General features: G+C 36.3%; 1 protein-coding gene across 1 annotated transcript in view; it reads right to left on the minus strand.

Annotated features, from left to right (window-relative positions):
* The window catches only part of SEMA3E (semaphorin 3E), a 134,529-nt gene that overhangs the window by 15,844 nt on the left and 105,676 nt on the right, over nt 1-13,009 (minus strand). Inside the window, exons 8-13 of the mRNA XM_064656445.1 lie at nt 11,547-11,661; nt 11,137-11,206; nt 9,690-9,834; nt 4,835-5,057; nt 2,164-2,255; nt 942-983 (exon numbers count right to left, since the gene is read on the minus strand). Of these exons, the coding sequence (XP_064512515.1) occupies nt 942-983; nt 2,164-2,255; nt 4,835-5,057; nt 9,690-9,834; nt 11,137-11,206; nt 11,547-11,661 (687 nt within the window). The remainder of the gene's footprint in view (nt 1-941; nt 984-2,163; nt 2,256-4,834; nt 5,058-9,689; nt 9,835-11,136; nt 11,207-11,546; nt 11,662-13,009) is intronic.

Below are 13,009 nucleotides of genomic sequence, written 5' to 3' on the forward strand. Positions count from 1 at the left end.
GCTAATTGACTGAGAGTTAAAGGTAAGGCAATTATCTGAAATGACACTGACTCTTTCTCCAAATGATCACTTAGGTGCAGTGTTAGACACTCTAGTCTCCAGAAGTGCTTTCACAGTCCATGGAAAAAGATTGATGCAGGAAATATTCAGAATACTTAGACCCAAGATCCTCCTCTGAATCACCATCAGAGGATTTTTCTTTCTGCATTATCTACAGGAAGAATGTAAATTGGCTAGACACCAAAACTGAAATAATCTTTTGGGGCACACTCACATCTCCTATTAATGCAATTGTCATCCTTTGTTACTTCTGTTTCACTGTGTTTATGTGCACCCATATTACATGGGATGTCTAACATTAAGATCTAACTATCCTCAGGTGTTTATTATGGCTTCATGCTGAGATTATATGATGATATAGTAAGATAAGAATCTACCCACAGGAGTTATAAACTGGGTGTTTATTTTAGCAGAAACTAGCAGAAACTCAAAAGAGATTCAGATCCAAACAGCCCTACTGGGCACTTGACTATGTGGGAGACCCAGCAAGGTTTTTTTGCACCGACATCCCCCTGGACTGAAATCTATCTGCATTTATCAGAAAGGAACTCTTCTGGGAGTTGCCATATTCACCAAGTTAATCCCTACTGTGATTACTATGACAGTAACTCATGAAACAGATTGGGTTTTATGTGCCTTGATATGCATGATAGTGTAAACTAAGGGTATTTAACATTAGAAATGAAAAACATGCATGCTTTATAAAGGAACAGAGCAGATAACCATAAGTTTGTATTACAGGATTACATGTATCCGACCAGATTTTGTTATAGATGAAGTACATTCATCTATCTATCTATGCATCTATCTATTTCTATACCATTTACAGCTTCATTACATTGAGTCACAACTTTCACATTTCAAACATGTCAAATACTTACCCTTTTTGAAGAGATTTCCATAGAAATAATAGGAACTGGCATCTAAAAAATAGGAAATATTTACTTGCTTAGAAAAAAGAATGTCTTTTTGCTATGACAATAAATTAGGTAAAATACCATTGATATTTACTTATTACATTCAGCTTTGCAAGATACTTTTACTTCCTTTAAGGAAAGTGTGAGGAAATTGTGACTTTCGGAAGTATTACTTTAAAAGAGTTTATTTAAAAACAACCAGCCAACACTTAATTCAGGATTATCAGAGCTACAGGAACACTACAATTTCCCTGTCAAACATGACATTAGCTCTTGCCACCACTGAATCTCTTTTGTCCTACTTGAGAGTGATAAGTGGAGTGTTCTTTATAACAAAACATTCATTGAAGATAAGATAAAAATAGCAGGAATTCCTTCTTTTACCATTGTCCTCTCTGCCCTCTGCTCAGATTTCCTGGAGAACACATAGCCCCCAGTAGGTCTATTGAAAACAAACTTTATCAAGAGGGGCAAATTCTGTGATTTCCATCCCCCCTCAGGAAACAAGTCAATAGTTACTCTGCCTAAATGCAGGTACCAGATTTAAATGTCTAACTTTTGATGTTAGATTTTCCCTATAGTTTGAAGTAGCTTAGCCTCCTGCTTTATGTGGCTATTGTGACCTGACATGAATGCTCACTAAGAGAATTTCATTATATTAGCTTTGTCACATATCAAACACTGAGGTTTAATCAGGTTATCCTTAAGTAGAATGGAGTTTTGCCTCACTGGGACTTAGGTTTGCCCACTGTAGAGACAGATTAACTGATTCAGCCTTTCTGAGGACTGGGCTATTTCTGTCTGGACCTCATTTAAGTTTCCAAGGTTTTAGCAGGCACATTTTCATGTGTACACTTATCCTCTTTTAATTACTTACTTGAATGTGAGGGAAAATGAAATAAAATGCAAGAAGTTTCTAATTAAAAGTCACACTACAACTTCCAAGCACGTAAACAGAAAGACAGCAGTCCTGATTTGTTTTAATATGCTTCAGTACTTGGACCATAACTCCACATAGAAAAACATCAGTTGAAATTGAAGATTTTCTGTCATATAATAACTATATAATTGACAAATTTCTTGCACACGGCTATTATAGATTTGACTACTTTCAGGTTTTTTAGACATTTTAATTCTGCAGAAAATTCAGGACTTGTATGTACACTTCATACACAGCACAGTTCACCTTGAATACTTGCAGCTCTTCAAGAATCACTTCTTCCATTGATTCTGTCTCTTGGTTGTAAATTGTTATGACTTTCAGCACAATGCCATTATCTGGAAATAAATTAAAAAGAAAAAAACCCAAAACATACCAAGAGATTATAATTGGAGGAAATATTTATATGTCCTTCACATACCTAAATGACTTCTTAAAGTTGCTAATGGACAGAAATTTATAAATATGTACAGGTAGTTGCATCTTGCTGTAATTAATGAAGATTCTTACTCTGAGAAAATAAAAAAAAATTACAATTTGTCCCCAGAAAATGATAGTTAACTGAAACATGCCTAGGGTACATGATTAATCATATTTTTCAAATGCTGGGTCATAACCCCTTGGTGAACTGCAAAAGGATCACAAAGGGTGACCATATTTCAGAAAAAGAAATGGGAGTAGGCAGAAACTGAGTCCATTGATTCCATCGGAGTCCATTGAGGCAAGCAAGTGTAAAATAGCTTTAATTATAGGATCCGACTGTTTACACTAGATAGGAAACTACTAGTGTCCTTAATTGCTGGCAGCAGCTCTGTTCCTCCAGGCAAGAGTAGGAAAACCTTCAGGGGTTCATTGTGCACAGTTCTCACTCTCCTCTAGGGAAACACTGAGCTGCTGTTGAGGTGAAGGTGTTAGTCAAAGGAAAATGAACTAAAATATCAAAAAGACTAAGGCACATTGGACTTTAGATTTATCAACCTCTCTGTCCCTGCAACTCTCTCAGGAAATTAAAACACACGAATAGCATCTGGTCTTCCACTACTTCGGCTTTGCCTTGCTGGCTATTAATAGAATAGTCTTCCACTCTTAATCTGAAAATCTGTCATCAACAATGGCAGATATCACTTCCTTTCTTCTGTTACTTTCAGTCACCTTTGATTTACAGGGGAAATATTAAGCAGGCAAGCACTGGGAAAAATGTTCAGCAAAAGATCAAAGGAACAAACAAAGAGAGGGACCATTAAACTGGGGTCATACACCATTTCTCAAAGAGAATATGTAATCAAAGGCATCAATTTTGTGATGGAACAGTAAAAAGAAATTGTATTCCGAGCTCTGATTTTCATAAGTAAGTCTCTCTTCGAATCCTGCTGACAGATATGTGAAAGCTCTGATGTTCAGACTTCTCCTTTGATGAACCTTTCTAACCTGCACTGCTACCCTATGGAAACTTTTGCTCAGCTGTAAGACGTTGCTTACTTATGTTACACAGCAGGTTGGATTTGGATTAAGAAAAATATTAACTCTTTCTAACATCATATTGTCCAAAAAAGCAATGAGTTTTCTAATGGGAGCTTTGCCAGAGTAGAGATTGCAGGTTCCATTTCAGAGTTTCCAAAACCCAAATTCTTTCGCTGGAATTTTTTCTCACCTGAGATCAGATAGCATACACTTAAGCCCCTTTGGATTTAACTTTGCTGAACAGAGGTCTTGTATACAAGAACATTTTAAACAATCTCAATCAGAAATGCAAGCAGAAAATAAGAAAAATATAGGCCTCATTGTAAAATGTGCTGTACAGAAATAAGTGACACATCGTGCAATGTTTTAAAGACTACAGTAAGTCCAATACCAAGACCATACTGAGGTCATTTAAAAGCTTAGAAAAGAACTCTAGTATAAATAAGCCTTTGCTATTCTACAAGCATACTGTTTTTGAATATTCTCAACACTAAAATGTGCTTATCAGAGGAATTTCATTAGTAAAAAATAATTCACTGTAACTGCTTTCCTAGACAAAATGGTTAAAATGATTTGTGAAACCACTCTTGTTGTTAAATTGATTAAATGTGAATGTAAGAATCCTTGGATTTTTTCCAGACAGATTAGATGTGACTAAAATCTTGTCTAGTTCCTGCCTTTCCTCTTATTTTTTTAAGTTTTCTTATTTTTCAAATATCATTAGGATATCTATTTTTTCTCAGCTTTCTTAGATTTAATGAAGATCTATGTTATGTTTTGCCTTAATTGTGTTTGTTTGGAAGATGTTTAAAAATTCTCTTTAAACAAGCTCTCTGTGTCTTAAGAAAATGGCATGAAAGAAAGACAAGAAAGCTTGGCAGGAAACTTCTAACAGTTTTTTTTAAAAAAAAAACCTTGGGCATTTCCTTCCTTCCTTGAGCTGTGTTGTAACCCCAAATCTGGAAGCTGGCAGTTTCTTTTTAATGGTATCAGCTAGACTTGTGGTCTCCAGAACTGGGGAAAATAAACTGTGGAATAAAGCCAGTAACTTGAGCTGATATTTTTGAAAATCATATCATCTTTGTTTCTCTCAGGCCTCCAGGTCTCAGCTCAGATCTATGCTCAGATACAGGATTGTGTTCTGAAGTTTAAAAAATAAGGCTGGTTGTTCAGCAATTTAATTTAAGGTTTTTGTTGGAAAACAAAAGAAATTAAAATGGAATCCTATACTTAAGATTCTCTTCCTAGTCTTTAAATGTTTCCCTACCATTATTTTCCTATATAGTGTTATCATCACAGTGAAGCACAGGTCTAGAATGACTACTACCCTCTGTAAGGTGAAAACTGGCACAGCTGTGCAAAGAAGGATTGTTAAAATGGAATGTTGCATAGATATCCTTCATCCTGGAGATAAAAGAAAAATTATTAAATTTTCTTTCTTACTTTCTTTAATTACCTGTGCCAATGAACAAGACATCATATTGCCCATCTTCAGCTTCCACTCTGTCCACTGCTAGTTGTTTAAGATTGTACTTTCCATCTGTTTTAACTAGTATTGGTCTCTTATGAACAGGCCTGATGGGCTGATACATTAGTGGATGACTCCTGGCAAAATGGACAGCTTCATCAGGATAGTCTTTTGTGGTAGTGTACAGACCCCCATTCACCTTGCTGGCACACTGCAAAAACAGAAAACAGATTATCCTGAAGATTTGACAGATAAATTGTTAGAAACAGGTCTTGTTTTCAGAGGTAAAGACAAGTCTACAGAAAACCTCACCTATAAACAAGCAAAGAAGACCACAGTAGGAATTGGGACAGTGAACTCTGTGCATGTGTGGATTATTAATCATGAAAAGAAAGGCAATGTTGAACATAACCTTGGCATTATCATATTTAGAAAGAGGGAGTTCCTCCCTCTTTGGCATACTAAGAGAAGAATAAATAGTGGCACTTCTAGGTTTTGACAAAAGCCATAGTGCTTATGTCTTCCCCAAATTCATACTGCAGATGTAATCAAAATGGCCACTGACAGAGTTAAGAGAAAGGGGTTTCCTGCCCCAACAGGGACACAGACATGCAGAGTCAGCAGAACACTAGTGCTTGAAATCAATCCCTAGTCTTGTTATTTTTTGATTGCAAAATATATTGCCATAAGAAACTAAGCACATTTAAAAATTATGCCAGCAGCAACAGTAATTCTTGATTTCAGGCATTCTAACAGTATTATGTTTGATTCTAATTCCTAACTCACAATGGCAGTATTATATATCACAGTTTAGCTTCAAATACTAATGTTTGCATTGATCAATCTATCAGTTTGCAAAGCAAATAAACTTTATGTCAATGACTGATTAAAAGAGGCTTACTCCTTCAGTCAAATGTGCAATTAGGGATAATTTAATGCATTAAAGAGAGAAGTTAATTTTAGGATGCTTTGTGAAGGAGATAGTGTTTCCCAACTGAACACAGATTCTACATTTCCAATTTGCTTCATGATGTCTAATTGAAACCATTTATGATCAAGCTGGAAATATCTCAGTAACCATTTACTTTCTCCAAACATTCATAAGACAGTGTGGTTTTAAAAAACATTTCAAGCAAAGCCACAGTAGCAGCCTTTCCCTATTTAAATTGGATTTTTCAATCAATAAAATGAAATAAAATACTCTTTACGTTTACTGGAAACAGTAATTTTAAACTTGTGGTCAACTGTAATTGACAATAACAAACTCCTGCACTTGTCAAGTGGGGCAATGTTTGTTTCCACTTTCTGGGCTTAGCTACAGGAAAGTATTTGTTCAGTGTTGACTTAAAAGTAACTGTCTAATCAACCTAATGATGGAATTTCACCGGCTGTTTGCAATAAAGAGACAGAGCTGGAGCATGAAGACAGGCTAAGCCTCTGCTTCTCATGCACTGCACAGCATATCGAGTGAATAGGCATTGCCAGGTTCCCTTTACAAAGTTCTAGCCCTGGAGAGATTTAATAAAAATAATCCTTCAGAGGCTTTTCATTTTTAATTAAATAAAATCAAGTAGTCTAGAAAGGAAACAGTAGATGCAGCTGTCTCTGAAGTCTATCAACACCACTTTTGATTTTACTGATGTCAGTTCCAGAAGCAGTACAGCCTAAATGAACTAAAAGAATCAGCAAAACAGGGCAGAGATTATGGCAGAAGTAGTGCAGTGGATTTCAGTATGTCAGAACCTGTGTGACTCTTAACAATGGTTTTCTGTTTATTTAGCTTTAAGCCCTGCTCTCATTCCTTATAGACTTATTCTTTACTCATTCAATAGCTAAGATCAAAGAGTGCTGACTCTCAGAGATGCCTAATAGTAGGTTATTTTTGGGCTCTTGTCACTGTCAGTCCTGAAATGGGAAAGGTACTGAGATTCAGTTTACCAATATGCTGAGCTTTTCTTTGGAATTTGAAACCTAACACTTGGCTACAGCCTGAAACACGATTTCTCTTCATGCTTCTGGAAAAACATTGAAAAGACCTCTAAACTGTGCTCTAAATGAGCAGCCAAAAATGAATCAATTAATGCTTTTTCAGCTGGCAGAGCCAGCTACTTCAGCCTTTGATGTGCTCTGCAACATATAAACACAATTAAATCTATTAACACCCCAGAAAGACCTGGTTCCTCAGCTAATTTGTTCCATGATATGGGGAAAATTACTTTCACTCTTCTGCTACCTTTTCAGCTCCTATGCCTTGCCTTTTGGGGAGGCAACAATCCAGTTTGACCCAAAGGTGGCCAAGGGAGAGAAGCATCGAAAGCAAGTGGAACTTAGGGCAGCATTTCTGTAAATCATTGTCAACTTTGCTGAAGTGCTGGCTCAGTGTTCTCTCCTTCTTGCCAAAACCCCACCATTTAATCTTCAGTGCTAGGAGATATCAATATATTAACTGCAGTCATTAATACTGAATTCATGCCTGTGTTTAACGCTAGTCCAAGTAACATATGTGAGGTGTTCTACTGCCTGGAAAAAATGAACATCACTTTAAGAACTTGTATTATCATTGTAAAATATACAACCATTATGCAATCCATGCATGATACTGTCTCATTATTAGGTAAAACTGCAAAAACTATAAATCTGATATACCAAAACTCAAATAGGAAACTAATAATTCCTTTGAATTCAACCATTTTTCTCAAAATGTGATAATTTATTTATCTACTTTTCTATCCTGACTCAATACCAGTGACTTTGAAAAATGACAAACAAACAAAAAATTATTCGGTATTGATGTCAACACTTGCTACAGTGGTAGTTCATTGGCCAAGATGGTCAAATCATATTCATAATGTTTAAATCTTAGATAATCTCTTTTTTGGAGCATCTGCTTCAACAATTTGACTTAAGTCTCTAACCCCAAGAGAAGCAGAGGAAAACATGAATTTAAAATTAATAATTTAAAATGAGAAAGGACATGCATTTGAAATCGTACTACAGGGAGAAAGGCTGTACTGGCATGTAGTAGATAAGTTAATGGGCCTTTTCACCTCTCATTCCTGAGATTCAGTGATAAATTAATTGTATGCAATGCTTATTTCTGGAAATGATTGTGTTCAGTATAAAAGAGAATATTGAGTCAGTTAGCAGAAAGTACTACTCCAGCAACTGTTTATTCCCCATTTAAGCTCATGAGACTGAGCCCCCAGCCTGAGAGAAGATTAAGAGGTGAAGTGTGAAAACTGGGGGGGATTTAGCCAAACAGCTGTTGCTGTCTTTGCATCACACAGTGTCAGAAATCTGCCCAATGCTGGCATGATAAGGGGTGGAGCTTCATGGGTGTAAACAAAAGCAGCTTTGCAACAGATGACAATTGCCATGGGTGGGTAAGTAGTTGTAATCCCAAAAGGTACAGGATAAAGAAGAAATCCTGGATGTGTTGTTTCCCTGAGTTAGCCTGTCATTGCCTGCTGTGAGGCTCCTCCTGACTGGCAGCAGGAAGGGGAAAGTGAGGAAGGCTCTGGCTCTGCCTCTTCTGTGAGATGGTGACGGGCCCCTGCAAAGCAAGGGGCACCCTCAACCTGCACCAACAGGCAGAGGAGGAGATGTGAGAGCCCTAGGACAGAAACTTCAGAAACACCTAGAAAGAGAGTGAAACAGGAAAAGGGTTTGAGGTGAAAATGACTTGTGATGCCTTTGAGAAATCAACACAGGAATTAGGAATGCTTTGTAGAAATTAATTACCTGCCTCTAAGCAATGAGTTCGTGATTTCCTCCAGAAATCTAAGTGCCAGACAGGAACAACTCTCTACATGACAGCACCTCTATTGTTGCAGAGCGTGCTACAAAGATTAATCACAGTTTCAAAATATGTTGCTTCTTTCCTTCGCTTAATATCCATTGAAAAAAAAAAAGAAATTATGTTTATAAAGAAACTTGAGTGAAAATTAACAAAAAATATGAATGGTTTTGCTGAGTTTGGTTGTTTGCAATGTTGTTTTAGTATTTCTGTATTCTTTGTAAAGGGTACAGAACAAGAATGTTGATAAGCTTGGAAACTTAAGGGCAAGCTTAAGGTGATAAGCTTAAGGGCAGTAAAATCTCACTCTGTGATGTCTGAAAGCAAACCAATGAATTACAAGGGTGATAGACCATTGTTTCCAGAAAGAACCAGTCTTGAAAGAAGGACCTTGAATGATGGAGAATTTGCTCACTATCTACAAAAGCATTTATTCTGATTAGTTACTTTTATTAAAATTTATGTCTCATTTCTAACCTGTGCATTGATCTCAATTACAGAAGTATTCCAATTTGATCCTTTTGGAAAAAGAGGTGATAAAAAGAAACCAGAACCACCTGACTTTGAAATAGTGGATTCCTCTTTTGGGTTTTCTTTTCTTTTTTTTTTTTTATTTCCTTTCATGCTTGTTAAATGTCCTGGTTTCATCAGGCAAAAGAAACAAAGGGAGGTTCCTTCACAGGTAACACACTGTTTCTGAATGCAATATCTGACCCACCTTCTAGAGGTGTTGCTTTCTATCCGTTTTGCCTGGGGTCCTAACTTTGGAATCTTATGACTTTGACACAAGGTTGACAAATTCAAGTCCTAAGAGGGTTTTGAAAAGCCTTATATCTTAATTCCACTATTTTTTGGGGGGAAACATATGGGTCTAGTACTCGATTAACTTATGGCTGAACCATTCCACAGTTTTCCAGAAATGCTGGAGTATTCAAGGAAATATACCCTGGACTGTGAAGTCGGGAAGATTTGTGCATTAGCAGCAGTCTGCTTTTTCTTTTCAATTTCATTTACATAGCAAAGCAAGGGAAAATAGATTGTACTTACTGAACCAGGTCTAGGATAAGGTACTTTTCTTTCGTAGAGAGCCCAGTGGTATTCAGGTCCTTCTTTATGAGCATATGGTCCATTGAAAGCTGCTCGAACACTTGCCATGTGGTAAACACATATAGCATAGCCTCTGAATATATTGCTATGAAGTGAAATTTAAAGACATTATTAAAACAATATGTCACATTCTTTATATATAATACTGGTTTTATTGTGCAATTAAAAATAAGTCACATTTCAACAGTATTCAGGGATAAAAAACTACCTATTCTTTCCTATATACTTTTCTTCTAAATATTGTGTGCAATGTTCTTTAAATGTCTTAAATGTGTTTATATTTATAACATTTATCCAAGGAAGCTCTGTGTTGTTATGCCAAAATTTGATAATGGTGAACACAAGCTCTAAATTACTTGTTTAGAAACACAGAGGAAGCACAGTGAACTGAACTCAGGTTTTATATGTCTTTGATTAGTTATTTAAACAGTTTACCATTTTTCTTCTCTAACATTTTTCCTATTGTTTTTGCTTGCAAAGATGCTGACTAAAAGGAACAGTGACTGAGTCCTTTTTTTATTGAGTAGGAATGTTGGTTGATTTTATCAGTTAGATCAGAAGATCATTTCGTGTAGATCAATCCACATAAAAGTTTCTATTTTACTTTTAAATTTTATTCACTTATTTCCAGAGAAGCTATTGATTTTTTTTTTATTTTTTTTTTTTAAAGAAAAATGAGTGCTCTCTACAATGAAATTATTTCTGAAGACTCCAGAAGGTGAGCCAAATAATTTTAATTAGGTGCCCACTTTTCTCTACTGGCATTGAGAGCCAGTAGGAAATGCCTGGTGTCTGCATCACTAGAGGAGCAGATCTGACTTTGTTTATTAGAAAAAAATAAATCAAGAGATAGTGGCAAAAGCACAGCTGATCTTTTCTACCAGTTACATCCTAAACTAACAGTTGGATTTCAGGGATGAGAGTACTACGTGCTTGCACTTGAACTAGGCTGCAGTGGAAAAGGAAGAGGAGGCCACCAGCAACATTACAGCTGGTGCTTTAGGCTTCACTAAGAAGTTAGTAGGAATTAAGCTGCTATCTACTTAACCTTGAAATACAGTGGAGCTCTTAGGGGAAGACAGGTGACTCTGAGATCCTGTTCTTATGAGCATGCAGGAGTGCATATACTTCGACACTAGGAAATTTTCAAGCTGAGAAGCACTTAATTAATTTGTGATCCAGATAGACTGAATCACTGAATGAGACTTCAGCCCCTGAGTGTTATAGAGCAGTTTTTACATTAACAAGGAAGCCCACTGTGACTAGAACAGAGATTAAACTGTTTGCTGTATATTTGCTAAGGGATATGCATCATGCAGCTTCTATCTCTTTAATAAACTGTTCAAACATTCCTCCATGGCTGTTATTATTTCTTCCAGTTGTTTACCTTGTAGTGTTGAAAAGGCCAAATATCACTGGATTTTTGTTATCACGAGTTTGCAGCAAAAATACATCCTCTGTAAAATTTAAATGCAACATTATTGATAACAAACTACTTTTCCCAGCCACAGAAGAGAAACTTCATTGATTGTTAAAAGTATAATCCTATTTTACTCATTTATTCTATTTAATTTTATACAGATTTTAAAAGCAATCTTTAAAAACAATGCATAAAGGAGTAATAGGTGATAGCCAACTCTGTACTTATAGAACTTCATATACATTGGAAACAAAACACTAACGACCACGCCCTGTTAATGAATAAAACAGTACAATATTTAATAGTAAGGTATGTTATCATGAAAGTGTACGGCTTTTCTGGATAATTTTGAGTTTGTTGCAGTCTAGGATATTTACCTAATTCATCAAAATGTGTATCGATTCCGTTTCTCCCAGGCACAGAACAAACTAGCCTGGTTTTGAGGAAAGTGGTCCATTTATTGACGAGCATTCTCTGGCCTCCCATATCATTCTGTGTAGAAAGAAACAAGTGCCAATGGTAATTTGAATGAGTAAGTCTGGAAGCACAAACATCTCTGCTGAATTAATTGTTCATTGTGTCTTTTAATGCCAAAAGCATCCCTTTCCAAACCACATGTCTATTACTAGTACTATTTCTCTGGAGTCAGTTTTCAAGTAGGATTGCACTGATCAAGTCCAGGTCTCATTAAGGGCTCTGGGTTTATAAGAATTTTTTAATTCTGTACCATATCCCTGGGTAGTTTTAACTATACAGCTTTCTTTTTATTGCTCATTTTTGTAAATTAGATATACTAAGTATATTAGCGAAGTTTAGCTTTGCTGTAAGAGCTCAGTGCAGGGTTAGTTTGATGCATTTGGAAACTGAAGGTCTGAATCTATCTATAGAGATGGTACAGCTGTGGCAACTATTGGGACTTGCAAGAAAAGGGAGAATTTAGTACTACTTAGCAATCAGATTTTTGTAACCTTCAGGTATCATCCTCAAACCATGGCCTTATATTCAGGTAGTCTGTGTAACTGGTTGTTGAAGGTTCTGCAGCAGGTTTGCAAAACTCCCCTCACAAGCAGAGGTCTGTTTTCCTCAGACAAGTAGAAACATGCAGAGTAGCTGCCTCTGTGTTGCAAAACCTGTTACAGCTCAGAAAAAAATTAAAAAGTTGGGAAAAAAGCCAGTTCCTGAATCACTTGTTGTTGTTTGTATTCACTAAGTAAAATCTGAATTATAACATACAGCGTTACGTTAATGGCCAGATGATGAAAGACTTGGAGTTTTGAAGAAGTGGAGGAGAAAGATCTGTGGGATTTTGGGTTAACCCATGGCTAGAGATAAGACTTCCAGGTGGATATATTGCAGACTAGAGGGAACTATTAAAATAATCTATTCAGAACATAAGCCAAAGAATTCTACTTCAGATCTTGATACAGCCTGGAATCCAGAAAGCCAACTGGCTTTGTGAACATTAATGTCTGAGGCTGCAATTTGGTACCTTGCATACTTCAGATGTTTTTAAGTTATACATGAGTACTCAAGGAAGTTTAATAGGTAGTATGCTCATGAGCATATATGACATATACCATACGTGGAGGTGACAGAAGATTTTTAACTTGTGCCTTGTTCTTTGCCCAATACTTTCAAGAAGTTATCCCCTACAGTTAGGCAGGGGAATATAATTTTTTTTAAAACAAAATCAAATGTTAAGAAATAGCCTTCTCTTTCCTTCCTTTGATCAAGCAGATGTAATCCCCGTGGGAGTGGGAGAGCTCCTCTCTTTAGCCTTACAGTGGTCAGTTATTAGAAAAGGAATGCACTCAAAATTCATCAATTGTTCAGAGAGAAC

Source organism: Pseudopipra pipra, chromosome 5, assembly GCF_036250125.1.
Source record: "Pseudopipra pipra isolate bDixPip1 chromosome 5, bDixPip1.hap1, whole genome shotgun sequence".
NCBI lineage: Eukaryota > Metazoa > Chordata > Aves > Passeriformes > Pipridae > Pseudopipra > Pseudopipra pipra.